This window comes from Pelophylax lessonae (genome assembly GCF_965119305.1).
Source record: "Pelophylax lessonae genome assembly, chromosome: 1".
Classification (NCBI taxonomy): domain Eukaryota; kingdom Metazoa; phylum Chordata; class Amphibia; order Anura; family Ranidae; genus Pelophylax; species Pelophylax lessonae.
In genome coordinates this window covers 507468046-507494078 of record NC_138768.1, presented here as the reverse complement: position 1 = coordinate 507494078, position 26033 = coordinate 507468046, and the positions used below count along the sequence as shown (strand labels likewise).

Genomic DNA, 26033 nt, shown 5'->3' with positions numbered 1-26033 from the left:
GGAGGAGTCTGCTTTTGGCTGCAGTGTGCTGCAGGGGGCGGTGTAATCCTTCTGTTAAGGGTCAAATGGCGGTATTTTTTTGGTATTTTAGCACCTAAGGAATTGTGATCGGCAGTTGCACTGTAAAAGCTGCATAAATTCCATATATATATATATATATATATATATATATATATATATATATATATATATATATATATATATATATATATATATAGTAGACGCTATAACCTTTGCGCAAACCAATCAATATACGCTTATTGGGATTTTTTTTTTTTTTTTTACAAAGACATAGAGTACTTTTCTTAACAAAGAGTAGAAGATGTTGTTTTTAAAACATTTTGGTCTTTTTTTTTTTTTTTTTCATTTATATTGCAGGAAATCGAAATCCAAGTGGTGATCCAAGTACCACCAAAGCTCTATTTCTGTGAAAAAAAAGATAAACATTTTGTTTTGGGTACAGTGTTGCATGACCGCACAATTGCCAGTTAAAGTAACGCAGTGCTGAATGGAAAAAAAAAAGGCCTGGTCCAGGAAGGGGGTATAACCTTCTCAATGTCAAGTGGTTAAGGGGAGGATGATATGATCAACATTTATAAATACATAGTAAACTTTGTGTAGAGTTATTCACTTTCAGGTGATTACGGAGGAAGCACTCTTTATGTCTGGAGAAAGTGATTTAACCTCCACATACGGAAAACCTTCTTCACATTAAGAGCTGTGAACCTGCGGAATAGACTCCCTCAAGAACTAGTTTGGGTGAATTCAGTAAATTGTTTTAAAAAGCTGGACGCATTCTTAAATGTGCAAAATATAACTGGATACTAAAATCTAGGGGTAACAGAAGTAGTTGATCCGTGGAATATCCAATTACCTCCTAAGGCAGTGGTTCTTAACCTTGTTGGAGGTACTGAACCCCACTAGTTTCATATGCGCATTCACCGAACCCTTCTTAATTGGAAAAATAAAATATGATTTTTTTCAATTTCAAAGCATTTGGTATATATTTATACATAGGTGCACAAAATGAACAAAACCATTAAGAACAAAGAACAAAACCATTAAAACATGGAGTGTCAGGAGGGCACACACTGGGGTGGGGGGGTTGGGAGGGCATACCATGGGGTATCAGGAGGGCACACACCAGGGGGCATTTACAATGCTTTATTGAGCTAAATGAAAAGGACATGCATTTCCATTTGTCAGCTAACAGCACCTCTATGCTAAGCTGCAGTTACTCAGCAGACTTGGCATAGAGGTGCTTGTAAACTAATCCACCATGTACAGCTAGCTGAGCCTACCTCCAGGAACATTCACTCGGCTCTCTGCTCAGCTGCTCACACTTCCCTCTTCCAGGCGGGTGCGATCTCCGTGCTCAGGTACATCCCCATCCCACCCACTCAAGCAGCAAGCAGCCTGCAGGAGATAGGCTGGAAACCTGCTGGGGAAGGTACAGGGGGCGGAGCGTCAAGTGTCTATGTGTAACGGCTGTGAGTTGTCCCGACCGCAGCTCTGATTTCCCAGGGTGCGACCGGCCTCACAATCGGCAATATTTTCTCGGGGGGAGCAATTGCCCCGTTGCCCCCCCTGCCGAACCCGCGAGACTGACTCACCGAACCCCTGGGGTTCGATCGAACCCAGGTTAAGAACCACTGTCCTAAGGGATCCAGAAGGATTTTTCCCCCTCACTGAAGTGAATAGGATTATGCTTTATTTGGGTTTTTTCCCCTTCCGCTGGATCAGCTGTGGGTTTAGGATTGTGTGTGTGTGTGTGTATGTTTCTATTAACTTTTTTTTTTTTTTTAACCTATCAATGTAAACAGGCCAAATTAAACACAGTTGTGTTTTGTGAAGTTTTGGTTCAGCTTTTATAAAATATTTATTTTTCTAGATTTGAATGGAGCTTGCAGTAATTCCAGTATTCCAACATCAACGTCAGAGCTACCAGATTACATCTTGTAAGTATTTTAACTCCTATTTTTTGCTGAAGTATTGTTTGATGTATTGCTAGACCTATTTAATTTCTTGTGTTCTTAGAAAATACACAGCAATCTCATCTCAGGAGCAGCGTCAGACTTACAAGACTGACTTCAACGCAGAATACAATGAATACAGAGATTTACATGCAAGGATAGAGAGGATAACAAGCAAATTTACAGAACTGGACGGTCAGCTAAAACAGCTCTGCACTGGTTCAGAAGAATACAAGGTATAAAGCGCAGGCATCACCATTACTTGGCTTCTTTTAACTGGACTTTCTGGCAGGTTTGCAACTCTAGCATTAATGTTAGCGGATTGTACATTCGGGCTATTATTATTATTATGTTTCTCTTACGTCCTCCGACAGTCGCCGCCCATTCACACAGTCTTCACTTATGGGTATTGACCTCATCTCCACAGGAGTTTCTAGGCCTAAGACTTGTAAAATAACAAATCTACATAGTCACACCCATGGGGGCTGTTCTAGTCCAATACCCCCCTGCAATCGCCATCCCAATTCAGTTTGTCTTCTGCCTAGCTTCAGGAGTGGATAGGCGTCCCTGTGCTGGGGCTACAGTCTCAGCTTTTCTTCTTTTTCTTTCATGATTTATTTTCAAAAAGATGTAATTTTTTCTTTACATTGCTAGCTGTTTATTTTATCAGCACTAGTTAGTGGATCTTCGGATGAAGACAGCGTCTGCGGAGCCGGGAATCGGACTAACCATCCTGGTTCTCCAGGACAGAAGGTCAGATGGAATCCCTGCCCGCCATCGAGCGTTTCGCAGGCTATGTGTTCGCCCTGGCCTCACAAACGACCCATCCCTGTCCATCAGGGATGCAGCCAGGTGAAGTGGCTACCTCACTGGACACAGCATAGGTTCGTCCGTGCACTACTAGTGTCCTGCGTTTTTGGCTGGCGGCACTCCCCTGCCATCTGAGGGTGGGCGGTTTCCCGCTTGATATGAGGCACCCCACGCCTTCGGGTACAGGTAAGTACATTCTGTGTGGGGCCTCTGTCTGGGGTCGGCAGTCCATGTGTGGGTGTGGTGTCCCCTGTGTCTGTGCGTTTTGGGTTCCCTGGTCCCGGTCCCTGTGGGGATTTTTATTCTCACAGCAGCGCTGTGTAGGGTTTTGGGGGTCCCTCTCCTAAGGTCACTTTAGGGTGCTTGGGGATGCAGACACGTGTGGCGACCGCTGCGGGGTTAAAAACCGCCGTTCCGCCATTTTAAGTATGGGCAGCATGTCTGGCTTCACTGTGGGCGCTCATACAGTATGCTATGTAGTGTATTTTCGCGCCTTGCGGCGCCATCTTGTGTGTGGCAAACGTTCGTTCCGAGCACGTCGGCGGCCATCTTGCTGAAGCCTCCCATTAGTTTCCATAGGCATCCATTTTCCCTTGGCCTGCAGCCTAGTTCAGCCTCCAGCGGTGACATCACTTCCTCCTTTCTCACAGGAGCGACCAAAGGAGCTGGTTACACTTTGTGGGGTTCTGTCCTGCTGTTCTTTTTCCTGTCCTGCCTTGTGCAATCTTCCTGGTCAGTTTTGTCCCTGCGGGGGGTTCTGTGCATCAATCTTAAAGCGGTGTGCTGGGGGGGGTCCACAGTGCACTTAAAGGACCAGTTTAAAAAAATAAACTTTTCTGTTATGGAATCCCAGGGCAGCAAATTCCTGCCAGCTTTAGTGGGGGATTCAGGGTCTTCTGAATCCCCCGCCGTCACTAATTTGGCTGCTGTTGTGGCAACTTTGGTGTCAAAAATGGATGTGCTGATGTCTGAACGTGCTGCTAGGAAAAGGCCTAGGATTTCCTTTTCTTCTGATTCTGAATGTGACATGGTTGCTGTAGGTAGCGTGGCCCTTTCAGGGTCTCGCTCTTCTCAGGACCCGCAAGAGTCTGAGGGGGTAGGCGGAGGTCGCAGGGGTGGATGAATCCCCCCCTGGGTCGCCCGAGGAACGCGCAGCTATGGATGAGTTGATCCTAGCAGTAAAGGAGACCCATTTGGAGGATGAGCCCACCCCTCCGGGCATTGTGTCCTCTTTTGGTACACACAGGACCCGCAAGACGGCGCAGGTTTTCCCTTGCCCCGCAGAGTTTCACCATAAGGTGAATGAGCTATGGCGTAATTTAAAACACACCTTCGTGGTGCCTAAGAAGTTTAGACTTCTCTACCCTTTTGCAGCTACTACGGCTGCGGGCTGGTGTGTGCCTCCTCAAGTGGATCACACGGTGGCCAGGTTGAACAAAGCTACCTTGCTACCCACTGAGGACTCCCTGGTGTTTAGGGATCCTACTGCTAGGAGACTGGAGTCACTTGCCCGTCATTCCTACATGGTGGCGGGCTCCATGCTCAAGCCTATTTTTGCCTCTGTGATGGTGGCTCAGGCTGTGGCGGATTGGACCAACGTGCTCAAACGCACCCTCGTGGCCAACTCTGCCCCTCCCACTACAGTGGAACTGGTGGAGCAGATTCATCGTGGGGTCATGTATTTGTGCGATGCGGCTCTGAATGAGGCCCCTTTGACGATACGCCTGTCCAGTGTCGCTGTGGTTAACCGTCGCTTAATCTGGTTAAAATGCTGGTCGGCTGACCAAAAATTCAGGAAGACGGTGGCTGACATCCCCTATGCGGGGTCTCGCCTTTTTGGGGAATCCTTGGACGAATTGGTTAAAGGAGTCACGGGGGGTAAGAGCACTCTGCTGCCCCAGAATCCTAAGGGCAAGTTTTTCCGCGGTAAGCGGGGCTTATCCTTTAAACCTACTCAAGGGTCCTTTCGTGCCTTCAAGGCGCAGAACAAGGGCAAACCCTTCAAGGGCCAAGGTGGCCAGAAAAAGCCCTGGTTTGGCAAACAAAAATCCGGCCAGGCCAGTGCGGCGGCTCAGTCCGCCTCTGCCTGATGTGGCGCCCTCACCAGTTACAGGGGTGGGGGGACGTTTGCGCGGTTTCCTCCAACCTTGGCTGCTACGAATCACGGACAGGTGGGTTCAGGAAATCATTTGGTTAGGGTACAGGATCGAATTTCTTTCACGGCCGGCGAACAGATTCTTTCCCTCAAATCTTCATTTGACCCCAGGGCAGTTGCAGGACCTACATCAGGCGGTGCAGGATCTTCTCGCTCAGGGGGTGATTGTCCCGGTGCCTCATCGGGACAGGTTTCGGGGTTTCTATTCGAATCTGTTCACTGTGCCCAGAAAGGAGGGCAAAGTGCGTCCGATTCTGGACTTAAAAGTGCTGAACCGCTTTGTACGCGTTCAAAAGTTTTGCATGGAATCACTCTGCTCAGTGGTGGCCTCCCTGAATCCGGGAGAGTTCCGGGCCTCCATAGACCTGAAGGATGCGTATCTACACATCCCCATTTTCGAGGGTCATCAGAGGTACCTCCGATTTGCTATCGCGGAGGATCATTACCAGTTTGTGGCGTTTTTACCTTTCGGTCTCGCTTCAGCTCCAAGGGTCTTTACCAAAGTGTTGGCACCTGTTCTGGGCCTGTTGCGGGCACACGGCATTGAGGTCTTGGGATATCTGGACGATCTGTTAAGATCGAGTGCCAGTCAGGACCTGCTGCGCGATCTGTCCACTACGGTCCAGACGCTTCAGGAGTTCGGTTGGACGATCAACATTCAGAAGTCGACCTTGTCGCCTTCGTTTCGTCTCCAGTATCTCGGAATGGTTCTGGACACTGCTCAAGCAAAGGTGTTCTTGCCGGAGGACAAGCTCCGGACCCTACAGAACAAGGTCAGGTCCCTCAGGGACAACAAATACTCGTCACTCTGGACCTGTATGCGGTCCCTGGGTTTGATGGTGTTGGCCTTCGAGGCCATACCATTTGCACAGTTTCACACGCGGGCTCTCCAAGCGGAGATCTTCGCCAGGTGGGACAGACTACCTCAGTCCTTGGACCTGAGGGTGTCTGAGTCACCAGACCAGAATGGATCTATTGTGGTGGCTTCAGTCCCCGGCAGTGTCGGGCGGAAAATCCTTCTGGCCAATTCTGTGGACGGTGATCACCACGGATGCCAGCCTGTCGGGCTGGGGTGGCGTTCTGGGCAACCTGTCTGCCCAGGGAACTTGGTCGGGGGAGGAATCCTCCCTTCCGATTAAACATTTTGGGATTGAGAGCAATCAGGCTGTGCCTGCTCCATTGGTCGGATCGTCTTCAGGGCTGTCCTGTACGGGTGCAGGCCGACAATGCCACTGCGGTGGCTTACATCAACCACCAAGGGGGCACCAGGAGTGCCCGGGCGGCCCAGGAAGTGACCGGTATTCTGTCTTGGGCCGACAATATGTCCCGGCAATATCGGCAGTTCACATTCCGGGTGTGGAGAATTGGCAAGCCTCGGATGCGCTGGTGGTGCCTTGGCGTCAGTATCGACTGATATATGCCTTTCCTCCGATTCAGGTGTTGTCCAGGTTCCTTCGCAGGTTGGCCTCGGAACACTGGTGATTCTGGTGGCACCGGACTGGCCTTGTCGGTCCTGGTATGCGGACATCGTTCACCTGGCCGTAGAGCCTCCGTGGCGGCTGCCCATGCGAGAAGATCTGCTGTATCAGGGATCGTTCTTCCATCCTGCTTCACAGTCGCTGGCTTTAACGGCCTGGTTGTTGAAAGCCAGGTCCTGAGAGACGGGGGTCTCTCCTCAGAGGTCATTCCTACTTTGATCAAGGCTAGAAAAGCCTCTTCTAGTAAGATTTATTACCGTATATGGAAAGCTTATTTTGCCTGGTGTGAGTCCAGGGGTTTCTCTCCTCGTTCCTACTCGGTGTCGAGGGTGTTGGCTTTCCTCCAGACTGGTGTGGATCAGCGCCTTGCGTTGGCAACGATTAAAGGCCAGGTATCTGCCCTGGCTGTTCTTTTCCAGCACCCTGTGGCGTCTCATTCCTTAATTCGCACCTTTATCCAAGGCGTGCGTCACTTGGCCCCTCCTAGAAGGGAGCCCTTACCTCCATGGGACTTGAACTTGGTTCTGTCTGTGTTGCAGCATTCCCCGTTTGAAAACATCAGGGACATCTCGTTGCCTATGCGATCTAAAAAGGTGCGTTTCTTGGTAGCGATCACCTGAATGAGGACATTGTTTTGCCTTTGCTTTGTGCGAATCCTTAGCATCCAAAGGAGGTTGCCTTACATTCCTTGGATGTTGTCCAGGCAATCAGGGTTTACCTGTCATTGACTGAATCCTTTCGAAAATCGGATTCTCTATTTGTCCTTCCTGAGGGACCTCGGAAGGGTATGGCTGCGTCTGCAGCAACCATTGCCAAATGGATCAAACAGACCATTGTACAGGCCTATTCGTTGCGGGATCAGGTTCCTCACTTCCCTGTCAAGGTGCACTCTACCAGGTCGGTGAGTGCGTCCTGGGCCTATCGGCATCAGGCTTCAGTGGCCCAGGTGTGCAAGGCTGCAACTTGGTCATCGGTGCACACTTTCTCAAAGTTCTACAAAATTGATGTTCTGGCAGCATCCTTTGGCTGCACAGTTCTCTGTGCGGCAGTTCCAAAAAGAACCCTGGCTTTGTACGGGTCCCTAGCTGTTGGGGGTGTTTTCCCCCTTGGTTATTTGTTTTCCTGGGTTGTTGCTCATGTTGAGCACTTTTTTGTTACCCAGAAGGTTACCTTCTTGTACATGTAAGGTTCCTTTCTCTGATGTGGGTACTGCGTTGCTTTTCTGGCGGTTGCGTTGCCCACCCCTCATGTCTACACTGCTTTGTGACATCCCCATAAGTGAAGACTGTGAATGGGCGGCGACTGTCGGAGGACGTAAGAGAAAACTGAATTTTTGTAAAATCTTACCGTAAAATTCCTTTCTCTGAGTCCTCCGACAGTCGCCGCCCCCGCCCCTCTTTTTTTGGGGGTCTTTTTTATACACTTTCACTGCTTGCGACCAAACTGAATTGAAATTGCTATTGCAGGGGGGTATTGGACTAGGACAGCCCCCATGGGTGTGGCTATGTAGATTTAGTGTTCTTTTACAAGTCTTATGCCTAGAAACTCCTGTGGAGATGAAGTCAATACCCATAAGTGAAGACTGTGTGAATGGGCGGCGACTGTCGGAGGACTCGGAGAAAGGAATTTTACGGTAAGATTTTACAAAAGTTCAGTTTGTTTTTTTTCATCCATTAGGAGACATGGCAAGTCTTTACCCTTTGGGTTATACTGCTACCTACAGGAGGAATACGTGGTTGGCCTGGATAACTCCTATTACCAGCATGGCTTTTTTTTTTTTTTTCTAGTGTCCTACTAGTCCTTAAAGGGTAGTTCCACTTTCGTGGGGGAAAAAAAATAGCAAATTAAGAAAAAAACAATATAGCGTAGACAATTGAGACACAAATCATAGTGTAATTGAATGTTATTAAAAATTACCTTTTCCTTTTCAATTTGCTGCCACTGTCATTTTCTGAAAATGCAATGCAATATGGCAACCTGGAGGTGTTCTGTACACAGAATGTGTACTGACCACACCCCAGAGTCGTCATTTCCTGATTGGTTCACTAACTTTCCCAGAAGTCTACACTAAGATGCAAGTCAGATTTCTGGCATCCCCTGCAGCAAAAATTTCCTTTTTGGTGAGATACTCCCAATAGTAGCTTGTCTAAAGGGATGCAGGCCCAGAAGCTTTCCTCATTGGTGTCCTGCTGCTGCCACAGCTGAATGATAATTATAAAACCACTCCCATTAGACCCACCTTGGCACACAGGGATTTCTTCAGAATAACAAAAGGTAGGAATCTGCAACTAAGTTTGTTATAATACGTGTAATGTACATAGATCACCTAGAGGGTATTTTTTTTTTCTCCACAACAGTGGAGTTACTCTTTAAAGAGGAAGTAAACCCTCCTCTGACACTTTTACCTATAGGTAAGCCTATGATAAGGCTTACCTATAGGTACTGTAAATATCTCCTAAACATGTACCGTGTAGGAGATATTTACCTTTCATGCAGCCAGTGATGTCACTGGCGCATGCGCTCTGAAGGAACGGTCGCTGGTGCCGTTTCTTCAGAGTGCCGTGACCATCGGCTCCCGCGCGCGTGCGCGGGAGTGACGTCACCGCGGCTTCGGCCAATCAGATGGCCGGATGCCGCGATCCCGGAAGACGGGCGACTGGACATGTCTCCCGTCATAGAGGTAAGCGGACTGCACGGCGGGGCTCGTTCTAAGGCAAGTATTGCATAATGAGCTAGTATGTGATGCATGCGTTTTTTATATTTTTTATCCAATACTATTGAATCAACGCGAGAATACTGGTTCCAGTCTGCTATCAAGGGGACGAGATTTATCTTAGAGAACCTGCCTTTTGATTTACCATTTCTGGTAAGCGTATACCCATAGGAAGCCTGTTTGAATACTGTGATCCTGATACATATGGACTTTATGGACTTTATTTTCCATCATTCAAGTTAGCGCGACTTATTATAGAGATACTAGCTCATTATGCGTTTCTCTTTCAGGTCGAACAAAAAAAAAAAGTGTGTATGAGTTTACAACCTCTTTAAGCTTTCCTCTTTTGAAAAATCAGTTTTCTCTATCATCCATCGACAGAGGCAGCCTCCTCTTCATGAGCTGAGTGGGTTATGATGCCACCTGCAGGAGTAGTCTAGGCAGTACGTTAATACAAACTTTTAACACATCCACGCCCACGGGGCTGTCCCTCCAGGCATAATCCTCACTGCCACAGCCCAGCACATCAGTTTTTCTGCCTAGAGAAGGAGTAGGGCCTAGCTTTCCTGCTGGGATTCCTTTCAGAATATTTTCTTTTTCTTTCTCTTTACTCGCTAGCTAGTTTCAGGGAAGGATTTTCCCTGAAACTAGCTAGTCCCTGTTGTGGTTCCTGAGGCCTCATGTATCGGTCCCTGGCTGCATGGCTCGCCGTGGGCGCCACCATTTTAAATGCGGGAAATGTGAATTGTAAATAGACTTCTATGGGCAGCCATTTTCCCTGAGCTTCCGATTGATCAGTATGGGCATCCATGTTTGTGTAGCCCTGAGCAGCATGACCTTTCTCAGGCGACATCACTAGCTGTGCATTTGTTTCCTGCTGCTGGCTGAGGTCACTTTGTCTTTCTCTCCATGCTGCTGGAACGATCAGAAGGACGGTTTGTCTGAGGTGGTACAGTACTTTGGGTTCTTGCGGACATATCCCTGCACATTCTTCTGTCTGTCTAGTTTAAAGGGGTTCCCTGCAGACCACTGAGATCGGTGGTGGGTACCGTGATCGGCGTTCTTAAAGTGACAGTACCTTGGTTTTTGCAAATTGCAATATGGAGTCCAAAACTGCAATCACCCTCAGACCCACTCTGTGCGACTCCCAGACAGTCCGAATCAGTCGCTGGCCGTGATTTCAGCAGCTCTGGAAAGCCTGGCGACTAAAGTTGATTTGGTCAAGAAAAAGGTTGTTAGCTGAAAACGGCCGCTGCCTTCTCCATCTCTGGAGGTGTCCTCTGATTCAGAGGCTGATGTGGTCGCCCCAGACGCCCCCCTTGAAGGGTCCCTGTCCTCGCAGTCAGATGGTGAAAAGGACCTGTCCTCTTCAGCTGCAGCGCGGGAACGAGCTTTAGTGGAAGCCCTGATTATTTCAGTACAAGTTACTTTAAAATTGGCTGATGAGCCCACGCAGGCAGGGACGCAGGTGGCTTTTGGCTCTGAGGTCTCCAAAAGCTGACAGGGTTTTCCCTTGTCTCGACACTTTTCGCAATATTGTGAATGACCAATGGCGGCGGGTTAAGCATGTGTTAGTAGTGCCAGAAAGCTTTAAACAATGGTACCCTTTTGCTGAATAGGTCTCCAACCGTTGGACAGTGCCACCTAAAGTGGACCATCTTGTCTCCAGATTAAACAAATCTACCCTTGGGCCTGTGGAAGACTCCTGGGCAGAATCTCTGAGTTGGGGCTGTCCTGTCTGCCTTTTTGGTGGTCCACAGGGATAAAGTGGATCTGTCTTTTCTTCCTAAGGTGGTGTCGGATTTTCACCTAAATGAAGACCTCGTGTTGCCTTCCTTGTGTCCTAAGCCTAAACATCCCAAGGAAGCTGCCTTGCACTCTCTGGATGTGGTTCGGGCAATAAGGGTTTATCTGACGGTTACTAAGTCCTTCAGGAAGTCGGACTCTTTGTCCTTCCGGACGGTCCTCTCAAAGTTTTGGCTGCATCCGCTGCTACCATTTTGAGATGGAACAGGCAGACGGCTGTTCAGGCTTATTCAATCAAGGGTCAGGTTCCTCTTTTCCCTGTGAAGGCTCATTCTACTAGAGCGCTGAGTGCCTCTTGGGCTTTTCGCCCCCAGGCCTCTGTTATACAAGTTTGTAAGGCAGCGACTTGGTCGTCTGTGCACACCTTTACAAACAAAATTTTACAAGGTGGATTTGTTGGCTTCTTCAGATGCCTCTTTTGGCCGCAAGGTTTTGCAGGCTGCTGTTTTCATTAGAGAATGTTTTTTTTTATTATTCTCTAAGGGTTTTTTTGCCTGGGTGAGCTCCTGTTGTTTGGTTGAACTCCATATTGCCCGGTTGGCTAGGTTTAGCCTCTTGGAGTTGACGTTACGGTCTGGTTGTGTTTTTTTCTACCCATCATGCCTATACTGCTTTGGGACGTCCCACTCAGCTCCTGAAGATGAGGCTGCATCTGTCAATGGACGTTGGAGATACGATTATTGTAAGATCTTGCCGTAAAATATTTTTCTGTGATGTCCATCAGGCGCAGCACCCACCCCTCTGATTGGGGATGTTTTTTTTTTTTTTTTTTCTTCACTGCTTGCAACTAAACTGATGTGCTGGGCTGTGGCAGTGGGGGTTATTCCTGGAGGGACAGCCCCGTGGGCGTGGATATGTTAAAAGTTTGTACTAACGTACTGCCTAGACTACTCCTGCAGGTGGCAGCATAACCCACTCAGCTCATGAAGAGGAGGCTGCCTCTGTCGATGGACATCAGAGAAAGATTTTACAGTAAGATCTTACAAAAATCTTATTTCTCTATCGTTCATTAACGGACGCAGTTCCTGATGCATATCAGTAGGGTTATACTGCCCCCTACAGGAGTAGAACACTAGTCAGAAAAATAAGTTCTGGCTACGCCTATGGGCAGTCCTGGAGGGTACACCCTCTCTCTTCCTGCATAGGATCTACGTTTTAATCTGCCTAGTAGGGGGAAAGGACCTAGTTCCTTGCTGGGATCTTTGGTCCTGGCATAAGTGTTTTTTTATGTAAATCGTTTTTATTAGCTAGCTTTTTTCTCCAGATTTTTTTCCTGTGAGATCTACAAGCAACTATGCCGACGGGCTGGATATTTAGATCCAGTGGTCCCCGCAGCTGGCAGCGCGCGCGCAGACCTTAGCTCCACGCTGGGTTGGCTGCGACATAGTCCCACTGGATGAGGACTGGCCCCACGAGTTAAATGTCACGCAAGGTTACACACGACAGGGTCTAGGCCTGTGTCGCAGCATTCCTATTTGGCCGACAGCCCCCCACTTCGGCGGAGAGGGTTCCTGTCAGATGGCGCCCGCCTGTGTTCCTGGTACGGTGAGTAAATGTACCCCCTCCCTGGCAGATTTTGGGGTGGACGTGGGCCCCTTCCTGGGATGGTTGGACCCTCACATTCCTGGGTTCCCCTCTGTCCTGTGTACCCCCTCCCCTCACCCTGGGCAGTTTTCATAGCTCACTCCCTTTTGGGAGAGCTTGCTGCTACACATGCAGACGTCCTAGGAATGCATTTTGGGACAGTGGGTTCTGGGGGTCTTTCTCTCTCTGGGGGTCTTCAGGGCATGCCTGACCTTCGGTGGGTGCTGTAGCACAGTCATTTTTGTCATTTTTTGCTGGGGGGTTCTTCTGGTTCAGTATGGACCTTGCAGACCATGTGTCCCCACCTGACCCCCTCATGGAGGCCGCAGGGCGTTCCAGATCTCCACTGTCCACCAATGCATTTTTTGGCAGTTCTGGAAGCATTTCGGTCCCGGGTGGAGGTGGCCTTGAAAGGACGAGGTGCGCAGAAACTCTCCACCTACCCCTGCCTCATCTGATGTCTCGGATTCTAAGTCTGACTATGCAAGCCTGTCCGGGGGGGCGAGTCCTCGGCAGTTTCCCTGCTCAGGGAGTATGGTCCCTGGGGGACACAAGGTTATCGATCAATGTAATGGAGCTGAGAGCGATCTGTCTTTGCCTAGTTCACTGGACCAGGCACCTGCAGCTGTCCAGTGCGCATTCATTCGGACTATGCCACGACCTTGCGGCCTTGGAAGTGACAGGCATTCTTCGCTGGGCAGATCGCCTTGTTCCAGCTCTCTGCTGTTCACATTCCAGGTGTGGAAAATTGGCAGGCGGATCACCTCAGTCGACAGGCCTTGGGTGCAGGTCAATGGTCCTTGAATCCGGAAGTGTTCCAGCAGTTGTGCCTTCATTGGGGCACTCCTCCATACATGGATCTGTTGACGTCTCATCAACAGGATAGTGCAGAGGTTGTGGCCTGCTACCGGGACCCTCTGGCTGATGCACTGATGGCACCATGGGTTAAGTATCAGCTGCTGTCGGCCTTCCTCCTCTCAAGTTGCTGCCAAGACCTCTTCGCAGGATCAAGGCAGAAGGGATTCCGGTCTTTTATGTGGCTCCGGACTGGCCTCGCCGAGCTTGGTACGCCGACCTGGTTAGGCTAGTCGCAGATGCTCCTTGGAGACTTCCTCTCAGGGAGGATCTATTGTCTCCAGGGCCAATCTTCCATCCTGCTTTGCGGTCGCTGGCTTTGTCGGTTTGGCTGTTGAAAGCCAGGTGCTGCAGGACAGGGGATTGTCTGCTTCAGTGATTCCCACTCTGCTTAATGCAAGGAAAGAGACTTCTAGGAGGATTTATCATTGGACGAAAAAGTAGTATATTGCGTGGGAGTCCCTTTGGGTTCTCCCTCGCTCTTACTCGATACCCCAGATCTTGGCTTTCCTTCAACGGGGAGTTGATCAAAAGTTGGCCTGGAGTACTATTAAGGGTCAGGTTTCGGCTTTGGCAATTCTCTTCTAAAGGATTTATCATTGGACGAAAAAGTAGTATATTGCGTGGGAGTCCCTTTGGGTTCTCCCTCGCTCTTACTCGATACCCCAGATCTTGGCTTTTCTTCAACGGGGAGTTGATCAAAAGTTGGCCTTGAGTACTATTAAGGGTCAGGTTTCGGCTTTGGCAATTCTCTTCTAAACGCCTGTCCCCGGGTGCGTACTTTCTTCCAGGGGGTGCGACACTTGGTACTTCCGGTGCGACCTCTGTCACCAACTGGGGACTGGGTTCTTCAAAAACCTCCTTTTGCAAGTATTCGGGGGTTTCCCCTGCCTACCTCATCACGGAAGGTGGCCTTGGTGGCTGTCACTTCTGTGCGCATGGTGTCAGCACTGGCAACATTGTCCTGTCGTTCTCCCTATATTTTGGTTTGTGGAGACAGGTGGTACTTCATCCGGATCCGTCCTTCCTTCTAAAGGTGGTGTTCACTTGAACAAGGGATTGTATTACCATCCTTGTGTCCTAAGCCCAAAAATCCTAAGGAATGTGCATTGCATACTCTGAATATAGTTCAGGCACTCAAGGTGTACTTGGCGACTGAGTTTTTTCGTAAGTCAGATTCGCTCTCTGTACACACGGATGGCCCAAGAAAAGGGCTGCCTGCGTCTGCTGCGGCTATTTCCAGAATGGTCAGACGGACGGTGGTGTAGGCTTATTCAATTAGGGTCAGGTCTTACCTTTCCCTGTTTCAGCACGTTCTACTCAGGCGCTTGGTGCTTCCTGGGCTTTTTGCCATACAGACATCTGGGCTTCAGGTTGCAGTGCGGCTACCTGGTCGTCTGTTCACACCTTTTACCAAATTTTATAAGGTGGATTTTATGGCAGATGCCTCTGTTGGCTGCAATGTTTTGCTGGCTGCTGTATGGAGGGCTTTTGGCCTTCCTTGGGGGTGTTTCTGTTTTTCAGGTGGGCCTCATCTTGCTGTTCTGATGAGACCTATGTTGCCTGGTTGGCTATATTTAGCTTTGGAGAATTGTTTTTTTTCTGCTGTTCCCACCCCTCATTTTACTGCTTTGGGACGTCGCTACTGATATGCATCAGGAACTGCGTCCGTCAATGAACGATAGAGAAAACTGGATTTTCGACTTACCGTAAAATCCCTTTCTTTTAAGTTCATTGACGGACTCAGTACCTGCCCCTCTATTTTGAGTTAGATTGGTGTTACTTCTCTGACACTGCTTTGATACAAAACTGACATTCTATGCAGGAAGAGAGAGGATGTACCCTCCGGGACTGCCCATAGGCGTAGCCAGAACTTTTTTTTTCTGCCTAGTGTCCTACTCCTGTAGGGGGCAGTATAACCCTACTGATATGCATCAGGAACTGCGTCCGCCAATGAACTTAAGAGAAAAGGATTTTACGGGAAGTCAAAAATCCAGTTTTTATTTTGCTAACCCTTTTTTCATTTTCTATTTTTTTTTTTCTCAAATTTACTTTTTCTCTATGTTGCTGCTAAAGCTTTCTCTTTGATTGCAGCTATCTGGTTTGGTCATTTTTACCCTAAATGTTTTACCATGTCTGGACACCCCGCTGTACCTGGCATTGCAGGGATAGCCTTGAAGTAACCTTCTGACATTGGGTTCTGCATGGGGCACTTTTACAGCCTTTGTTCTGGTAAAAGTTAGCTGTAAAGTGCTTTCTAGGCCAAAGCTGCCGGAACTGCCTAAGCGTGTGTCTATCACTTTAGAGCAGATTTTTCTTGGACTCCTAGAGTTTCTCCAGAGGTTGCTAGTGGTTCCTTGTGCAATTGGCAATTAGCAATTTCTGCCTCTCAGATAAGTACCCACTGACAGCATTGATGTTTTTAGCCGTCTCTAAGGGGGTCATTTTTTCCAATGACCTTCACACTAATGGATCATGAGTTGTAGATCTAGTCATTTTTAGCAGGGGTTCTCTGAGACTGTAAAGTTATGTCTCTGTTATGCCTCTGTGTTTAAAAAGGTTAAGGGGCTGCTTTAGACGCATGTAGTGAGTGGGTCAGTTCAGCCAGGCACTGGGAGTGAATACATTTGCTTAGGGTGCTGGACACCTTATTTCCCATTCCTGCTGTGTTTTTTTTGGTCCTACCCATTTGTGTTTGTGATCATGCTCTTGGTTCTATTTTGCTATGAAATTCAGGAATGCTGGTAATAGGAGGGGAAAACCTTAGCTGGTTTCGTTTTTCGTTTGTGTGCCAGTAGTCAGTCCTCCCAGTTGGTGATGGCGTAACCTGATGGTTGAAGACTTCCTGTGTCCCTCGAATTTTCAGAAAAGGATTTTACTGTACATAAGTACAAAATTCATATATTAAGAACTGCAAAGGTTTAATACTTAATATTTGGTATAAAATTTTGCTATTTATGGACCGCTCTTTGTTTTTATTTTTTATGTATTACATGCATATGATTTCAAAACACAATACTTTTTGCCATAGTGGTCCTAGGCCAGTGAAAGTACATTCTGTGAAGTTAAGAAAATGCCCCTTAAATCATTTTTTACCCTAAAAAAAAATTGACTCTATTCCCTTAAAACATGTTAGTTACAACACAGTGCTTGTGCTGTGTTATTTGGCCCCTTCCATCACCTAAAAAACCTGGCCAGTATCTACTCTCACCTCTGTAAACTGACCACGGTGTATCATGGCTGCTGAGCCCTGACACCGTGGTCAGTGTACATGCCTCCATCATCCGCAGCCCTGCTTTCTACTCTCCTGTGTCCTCCTCCCCCTCCCCTCTACTCTCCTGTGTTTTCGGCCCACCCACCCCTGCTGCCTAAATAACCACTTAAGTCCCAAAGCTATGTATATCACAGGGCAAAGCCCGCATTGCATCTCAAGAGGCGTTTTTTAGCCAGTGGCCAAAAAATGTTTAAAAATGTTCGATATATTATAAATGCTGTCGCAAGTAGGCTTGAGTCTCTGCCTCTGAGCCACTGCCCACAAGAGCAGTGATAAAATGGTAAGTTAATTTCAATGGACTGGCCATACTAATATCTCTGGAAAGATTAAGTGCCTTGCAAAAATGTGGTTGATTTACAAGGGGGTCAAGACTGTGAACACTGCTTCACATTAGTAAAAAAAAATTATTTAGTAAAGCAACCCCATAATGTATCACAGTGGTGTAGTGCATTTTCTAACTTCTACAAATCTTAAATATCAGAAACTGTATATATCAAATCTGTAATTTCCTTGCAAAGTTCTGTATGGGAAGACCTGGTTTATATTAGGTTTAGATTATAGTCTTCACGTGGGAAACTGTTAAAAAGGTTTTTTAATGTATAATCCCTTTAATAAACCCAAAGGAAATGCAGGACTGGTCATGCCTAGTTTTTTGTTTTCACTTTTTTTTATTTTGACCTATGGACTAAAGTAATTTACTTCATTTTAAATATTTTCAGTCTTTAGCTGCAGTGGCTGCATTCGATTTTACTTTTTGGCTTTTTTTTTTTCCTGCACACTTCCTAGTTCTAAGTGGCTATACACACTAGGGCTTTCATAATCGATTAGTTGGCCAATTATTTTGATCGAATAATAACCTAAAAAGAAGTGTGGTGTATAATTTAGTTATTTAATTGCCTTTAAGTTTTTTTTTTTTTTTAAATATCTTTATGCAGTGGCAAACATACAACTATATGGTTAGGGAGCAAAATCTCTAATCCACTCTGAGAATAACAAACATTTTCATAATTGATTAGTTGTCGATTAATCGATTAGTTGTTTCAGCCCTAATACACACATACTGCATCTATAGGAAGAGTTATAGTTCTCTCACAGGCTGGACTGAAAACTTGTCTGCCTTTTGCTTATCTCCATTATATGGCAGATTGATGGGACTAGTAGTTTACAAAAGGAAAATATTATTTTTGTTGTCTTTTCAGTTCATAGAAAGTGAAAAAGGCACTGCATTTTTGGCAAGATCAACAGGCATTCTCTGTACTTGCTGAAAATGTTATTTGCCTGAAAAATAAAAGCTAATGTAGCCACCACACCTAAGGACTGGTAAGCTGCAATATATTCGTTTTGGGGTTGGATATGCTTAAACAGCACACATACACAAAATAAAAGCTTAGTTTTATCCATAGGTTTTTATTCGCTGTCAGAGCATGTTTTAATTGTAAATATTGAGGATTAATGTTAAAAGATGTATTTTGTAGTGGAACGTAACATGGGTTGTGAGTTTATTAGATAACTACTTTAGCAGTATGCCTTATGAGGGTGGTTGAGACTGCTATATTTTTGGTAAATGTCCTATACTGCCATACCACATGTACACCCTGCTATATATGACTGATTATTAAGATTGCTATATTTTTGGTTAATGTCCTCTACTGCCATTTTCTTTAAAATTTTCTATATAATTGGTGATTGATTCTGAACTCGATTTGGCTTTAGTGATCAAGAGTAAATTACCTTTTTATGACTCTGGCCTATATCTTTGGCTAGTCTGGTTTACTGATCATCTCCCCTCCCATGTCTCAAATCAGATTCTAATTAATTTGGGTGACACATGCTTGCCTCCTCAGCATCCCTATAAATTTAAAGGATGTTTTATGGGTATGTCAGACTGGCCAGTGGCGGGCAGCATGTCTCTTTCCTCAATGTTTCTTTTAAGAGTGTTGTGGCAGTTTCACAAAAGCAGGATAACTAAAGCTATATGAAGCCACAACAAGAACTCTGGAAAGACTGCAAGCAAACCAACATTTGCTGTTTCATTTCTTTGAAGTCATATTCCCACTATTTCCACTAACATGCTCCCTCGACTCTTCCTTCTCATATTGGTGCTCTCTGTCCTCAAATTACTCTACCCTCAAATTACTCTACCCTCCTACCCCTCCTCTCTACCTTACAGCCTACACATATCATCCTCACCCCTACCCTTTCCCTAGTATTGCACCCATCACCACCTGCAAATACTAAACCCACATGCTGACCTAAACACCCGGACAGTTATATATGTGCCTCCATTTTCTAACGGCAAACCCTATATCAAGCACCCCTACTCCTCTGCCAACAGCCACAATTTTTTCAGTTTAATTTATATTCCCCTGCTTCAAAAAAACAGCCTTCAAATCTTATGCACCCTCTGGAACACAACCGCTCCGTCTGTAACAAACTCACATCTGTGCATAACCTTTTTATCTCCTGTTGCGTTAACATAATTGCCATAACTGAAACCTGGCTTCAAGATTATGGTTCGGCTCCTCCTGCTGCCCTCTCCCATGGTGGCCTTCACTGGACTTTCCTAGCCCCAGTGGATAGAAAGGAGGAGGAGTTAGATTCCTTCTATCCCCGCAGAGCGCCTTCCAAATGCTCTCTATCCCTCCCTTCCCATCCCTCTATCCCTCCCTTCCCATCCCTCTATCCCTCCCTTCCCATCCCTCTACCCCCTCCCTTTCTATCCCTCTATCCCCTCCCTTTCTATCCCTCTATCCCCTCCCTTTCTATCCCTCTATCCCCTCCCTTCCCATTCCTCTATCCCTTCCTTCTTTTGAGATGCACTGTATTTGTCTGTTTTCTCACATTTCTCTGAGGATTGCAGTGATCTATCGGCCTCCTGGACCAGAATCAGGCCCCGACCAATACAACCCTGGCAAACTGACAACACCAGAAATCTCAAGAGACCTTGCCGTGCTTTGGAATGATTGTGACATAAAACCAAATTCCTGCAGGACTTCACCCTATAAAAATCTGCCCTCCTAAAACACAATCCCTGCCTCCATGCTGCCAAACAAACATACTTTGTCTCTTTTTTAATAATACCTTGGCATCCAGTCCCCATCAGCTCTTCTCTACCTTTAACTCACTGCTTTGTCTCCCACCCCCTCTACCCACTAACTTCTCAAGAAATTGCCAATCCCTTCAAAGACCAGATTGATGCAGTATGTGAGGACACCTCCACTGTACAAACATCTTCCCCACTTCACATGCCTTGTCTAACAGCACAGTCAACACTTCTTTTGACCCAGCTACTACTAAAAAGGTTACAAAACTTTTTTCAGATTCCCTCTTAACCAGTTGTCCTCTGGATCCTGTTCCCTCACAACTAGTGTCATCCTCTTCTATCTTATGCTACTTCACTCACATCTTTAATCTCTCCCTCCCTCCTGGCATTTTACCATCCCCTCTCAAGCATGCACATCACTTATATACTTAAGCCCTTATTGGACCCCTCTGCCAATCCTTACACTTGCTTTCGAACACCCAGCAAATTTAATTCAAAATACGAACAACATACAAAGCCATTCACAACTCTGCCACAAACTACATCACCAATCTTGTGTCCAAATATCACTAAAACCATCCTCTCCGCTCCTTAAGGCCCCTTTCACACAGGCGGACCGTTCAGATCCGCCTGTCCGTTTTTTTTGGCGGATCTGAACGGTCCCCCAATGCATCTCTATGGGGGATCGGATGTCAGCGGAGACATGTCCGCTGACATCCGATCCGTCAAATCTGGACGGATGGAAACCCTATTTTCCATCCGTCCAGCGGATCGGATGAGAACGGACCGACGGTCCGTTCCCATCCAATTTCCCCCATAGAGATGCATGGGGAACTGAAAGCTGTGTCTCCGCACGCAGCGCGGAGACACAGCTGTCATCCTCCTGCTCAGCGGGGGATCGGCGGCTCGATCCCCCGCTGAGAAAAACGGAATCTGTCCGACGGACGGATAGTGTGAAAGGGGCCTTAAAGACCTCTTGCTCTCAAGCTTCCTGGTTTGCTCCTCCCATGCTCCTCTACAGGACTTCTCCAGAGCCTCTGACATCCTCTGGAACACTCTGCCTCAATCTGTCCAGCTATCATCTACTCTGGCTGCCTTTAGGCGATCTCTGAAAACTCAACTCTTCAGAGAAGCCCATCATGCCTCCAACTAATCTTTATTCCCTTCCATCGGCTCATCCCCCACAATTACGACCTTTTGTACCACTTACCCCACCCTATTACATTGTTGGCTCTTTTGAGCAGGAGCCTGTTTGTAACTGTGCTGCCTTCCTTTATATTGTAAAGCGATGCGTAACCTGTTGGCGCTATATAAATCCTGTATAATAAAAAGGAGGCAGCGCTAACCATCGTGGTTGCATGGCTTAAAGCCAAAGTCTAGGTTTTCTATCACTTAATAGTAAATAAACTGGCCCATATGAATTTTTATTACCAAGCAATTCAGCAGCTATGAGTGCTTTATTATACTGTAGTAGCATCAGCAATGTACATTATACAGCACTGTGTTCCGTAACTGTACAGGTGACTTCCCGTCTGCTGCCGGAACAAGATCGAGTTGGGTTGGGTGCTTGTCAGCCATTCAGAGAAAGCCTTTGTATTTTTATCAATGATTAGAAAACTTCCTCTGGCTGAGGTGGAAAGGCAAGCAGATGTCATTCTCCACTTTGGCCAATCAGAGGAAGCCTTGTATTGATAAAAATACCAGGCTTCCTCTGAATGGCTGAGAAGTACTCAGCCTTACTTGATTTTGTTGTTGCGGCAGATGGGAGCTCGCATGTAATGCTGTGGAACACAGTTTTGCATATTGTACGTTGCTGATGCTACTACAATCTGATTCAGCATTCACAACCACCGAATAACTTACTAATGAAAATAGTATGTGTGGGCCAGCTTTGCCCTAGCAATTTAAAGTATGGAAAGCAACAGTGCAGCACTAAAATCTCACATTAGTGCAACATGAAAATAAAAATGTAAATAATACAAATAAGAAAATTAAAAATGGTGGGAAAAACAGAAGTGCAAAAGTGATGAGCAAAAAGTCCCAATGAAGAGCCATAAGGTATGTGAAGCAGTTTTCTCTACATGTGACCAGAGGAGAGCAGATGTAAATTCCATCAGCCTCTAAGCTTCACAACAATAGGACAGCAAACCACCAGTGTCTAAAAAGGTGGGGGCTTATCGAAAACAAATGACCCACAAATAAAGAGTGGTCAAACAGTGCTTAGTTTGTACTCCTCGTGGCCTCCAACTCCTCTCAAACACCTTGCCAAACGATCACACCGCTATATTCCCACCGACCAGTACGCTACCAAATCAATAAAAAATTATATAAAAGGAAAGGCACTCCATAGTGTAAACCAGTAGAGCATATGCGATTTAATAAAGAAAATGCATTTACAATAGATGGATGGTATATAAACTTTGTATCACATGTATAGTCAGTTTGCCAGAAGCAAAGATGGCCATGGCGGGTTCGTGCATGCAAAGTGGACTGTGTTCCGGCTCCACCCCCTGCGTTTTATCATACGTGCCATCGGGTATGGTTTTCCCATTTTTAGTATTTACATTTTTATTTGTATGTAGTACTAATGTGATTCTTTTAGCACTGCACTGTTGCTTTCTATATTTTATGTACACCATGTATTAGGTTATCGTGCTAGTTGCTATTACCATATACTCTGAATTCCTAGCGCAGTTTCTCCTAAATACAAATTTATTGTAAATGGAAACCTAGACTTGAGCTTTAAGATACTAAATGCATTACACCTAGTGAATTACATGTAGCAGCTTATAAACTTTGATGTCACTACTGGTGCACTTTAAAATTTGATGTTTTGGGTAAAGATTGCGTCCCGGTTTCACACAAGGTAACCAGTTTATCCCAGCACTGCTTTTTGTCAATAATAGCTTGATATACAGGGGTGGCCTAGAAATTGATTTGAGTGTATGCTAATGGCGAGTGAATTGTAGAATTTTACTGATACTGTATCAAAGTACACTCTTTATCTGCATCATCTTTGTTTTTTGTTTTTAAATGTTTGGAATAGTAACGTGAATCTTTTTCGTTTTTTTTGTTTTTTTTTTGTTTTTAGACTATCCATGATCAAATCTTACAAGAGTATCGTAAAATTAAAAAAGTAAGTAATCGCAACTAAAGTCAATTGACGGTGATATCTGGGCTAACTGTGCAATTTGCAGTTGCAAAGCAGAATTTACAGTGCCTTGAAAAAAGTATTCATACCTCTTGAAATTTTCCACATTTTGTCATGTTACAATCAAAAACTTAAATGTATTTTATTGGGATTTTATGGGCTACGAGCATGAGCAGGTCATAGTCCCGCACTAGGCCTCGCCACGACTGAATCCCGCACTAGGCCTCACCACTACTGAGCCCCTTTTTGGATGGGGACGAGCCTGCGAGTGGATGTCTCGCTGGGAAGCGACGACCTGGAACGCTCTGAGTCACGGCGTACCCCTCGGCTGGCAGCACCCCCACTCTGGGTGGGAGGTGGTCTGTCCTGAGCGGAGCCCACCCGGTCCATGCTACGGTGAGTAAATGCAACCCCCCTTGCTGGTCTTGGGGGGGATGTGGGCCCTCCCTTGGGGATAATGGGACCTGGTTTTCCTAAAAGATCCCCCTGGCCTGTCGGGCTACCCAGCCCTGTGCCCTGCCCCCTGGGTGGGCTCTATTGTTGCGGCGCCCTGGGGGGGGGGGTGGTAATGGTACCTTTTCCTGCTGGGTCTGGTTGTAGATCCCTTGTGGTCTTCATATTGAGGGTCCTTGGCCGCATGGTGCGCCGCCATTTTTAGTGTGGGCAATATAACTTTTTTTCCCCATTGGCTTGTATGATGCAGCCATTTTCTCTGTGCTTCCCATAGACTTGCATTGGCAGACATTTTTGTGTAGCCCTATGGAGCTACACAGGCAGTGTGACCTTTCACATACCAGGCTGATGTCATATCCTGTGTCTCTCTCACTTTCCTGCTGCACAGACCGGTTCAGGAGGTTTCTTCTGGTAAAGTTTTGGGGTCTTTGTGGGCATATCCCTGCACGCTCTATCTGTATATAGTTAAAAGGGAGTCCGCGGTGATCAGCGGTGGAGTGGGGGGCATGGCAGATGAGCCCATGCCGGAAGGGACACAGGTGTCTTTTGGCTCCCGCAAGACCCAAAAATCTGGCAAGGTTTTCCCTTGTCCTGAGAATTTTCATGATATTGTTAATGACCAATGGCGGGGAATCAAGCATGTGCTAGTCGTGCCTAAGCGCTTTAAATGCCGTTATCCATTTGCTGAGACTGTTTCCAACCGTTGGATGGTACCGCCCAAGGTGGATCATCCTGTTTCCAGGTTGAACAAATCTACTTTAGTGCCTGTGGAAGATTTCTTGGTTTTTACGGATCCCGTGGACAGGCGGGTGGAATCCATTTCCCGCCATCGTCATGTGTTGGCGGGTTCTATCCTGAAACCGGTTTTTGTGTCTGTTTTGATCAGACGCTTACGGAATGGGTGAATGTTCTGAAAGGGAACTTGGATCCTGACATAGTTCCCCCGGAGCCGATGAAACTTATGGACCAGATGGCCCAGGCCCTGGTGTTCCTGTGTGATGCATCCTTGGATGCAGCTCCCCTGGTGGCCAGAGTGTTGGCTGCGGGGATTGCCATAAGACGCATGGTTTGGCTGAAGAGCTGGTCGGCTGACCAGGCTTCCAGGGAGGCCTTAATAGATCTTCCTTTTCTGGGAGTGCAATTATTTGGCGACTCGCTGGATAAGTTGATCAAGAGTCTGAATGCTGGGAAGAGCACTCTTCTTCCTCAATTCTCCAAAGGTATAGCCCCCCCCCCCCTAATAAGCTGGGACCTTCCTTCACCGCTCAGACTGTGTTTTCGTGCCTCCGGGCCGCAAGAAAAAGGTAAACCGTTCAGAGCTTCTGGAGGGACAAAGAAGCTCTGGGGCAAGCCCAAGACCAGTCGGTCCGGTTATGAGGACAAGTCCTCTTCAGCATGAAGGAGTGACCTCACCCGTTTCTGGGGTGGGGTGGAGGGGGACGTCTGCGCTTCTTACAGGAACCCTGGATTTCCTTTGTTCTAGACAAATGGGTTCACAAACTGATTCGTTCTGGGTACAAGATCGAATTTCGGTCCCGGCCGGGACACAGGTTCTTTCAGTCAAATCTTGGCCTGTCTCCGCATCGTTTGAAGGATCTCCGGGAGGCTGTGCAGGATCTCCTTGCTAAAGGAATGATTGTGCCGGTTCCTCCGCAGTAACGCTTTCAAGGTTTCTATTCAAACCTGTTCACGGTGCCCAGAAAAGAGGGCAAGGTGTGTCCAATCCTGGATGTCAAGGCTCTGAATCGCTTTGTGTGGGTGCAGAAGTTTTGAATGGAGTCGATTCGGTCGGTGGTGGCATCTTTGAAACAGGGGTTTCTGGCCCCATCTTCGAGGGACAGCAGCGATTCCTCCGCCTTACGGTGGCGGAGGAGCATTTTCATTTTGTGGCGTTACCCTTTGGTCTCGCCTCCGCTCCCAGAGTTTTTACCAAGGTCCTGGACCCGGCGTTGGCCTTGTTACATTCAGAGAGGGATTGCGATCTTGGGATATCTGGTCGATCTCCTGTTATGAGCAGACTCTCACTCGGATCTGTTGGGTCGACCTCTCAATTACAGTTCAGACCCTTCAGGCATTCAGGTGGATGATCAATTTCAAAAAAATCTGCTCTGATGCCCTCCGTGACTTATCTGGGGCTGACTGTAGACTTTCCTCTGTTGGAAAAACTTCAGGTTGCAAGGGGCGATCAGGTTGCTGTTGGAAACCGATCGGTCTTCCCTATGGACTTGCATGAGAGCCCCGGGTCTGATGGTATAGACCTTCGAGGCGGTTCCGTTTGCTCAGTCTCATTCGAGGCCTCTGCAAAAGGATTCTTGCAAAAATGGAACAGGGATCCTCGGTCATTGGACCAGAAGATATGTTTGAGCCTTCTCACGAGGTCGACACTATCCTGGTGGATCCAGTCGCCAGCCTCGTGTCAGGGCAAGTCCTTCCTGTCGCTGTTCTGGATGGTGGTCACCACGGACGCCAACCTGTCAGGCTGGGGTGGAGTGCTGGGGAAGCTCTGTGGGACTTAATCGACAGAGGAGTCTTCCTTGCCAATCAGTATTCTGGAGCTCAGAGCGCTCAAGCTTTGCCTGTTCCACTCGACGAGTCGGCTACACAGTTCTGTGGTTCGGATACAATCGGATAATGCCACGGCTGTGGCTTGCATCAATCAAGGGGGCACTAAGAGTGTCCTGGTGGCCAAGATTCTCGTATGGGCAGAAGACAATGTTCCGGCTATTTACGCATTCCAC

General features: G+C 47.0%; 1 protein-coding gene across 1 annotated transcript in view; it reads left to right on the top strand.

Moving 5' to 3' along the window:
• Positions 1-26033, top strand: part of ELL (elongation factor for RNA polymerase II) — a 196101-nt gene that overhangs the window by 158140 nt on the left and 11928 nt on the right. The window contains exons 9-11 of the mRNA XM_082263798.1: positions 1892-1958; positions 2038-2209; positions 22783-22827. Of these exons, the coding sequence (XP_082119924.1) occupies positions 1892-1958; positions 2038-2209; positions 22783-22827 (284 nt within the window). The remainder of the gene's footprint in view (positions 1-1891; positions 1959-2037; positions 2210-22782; positions 22828-26033) is intronic.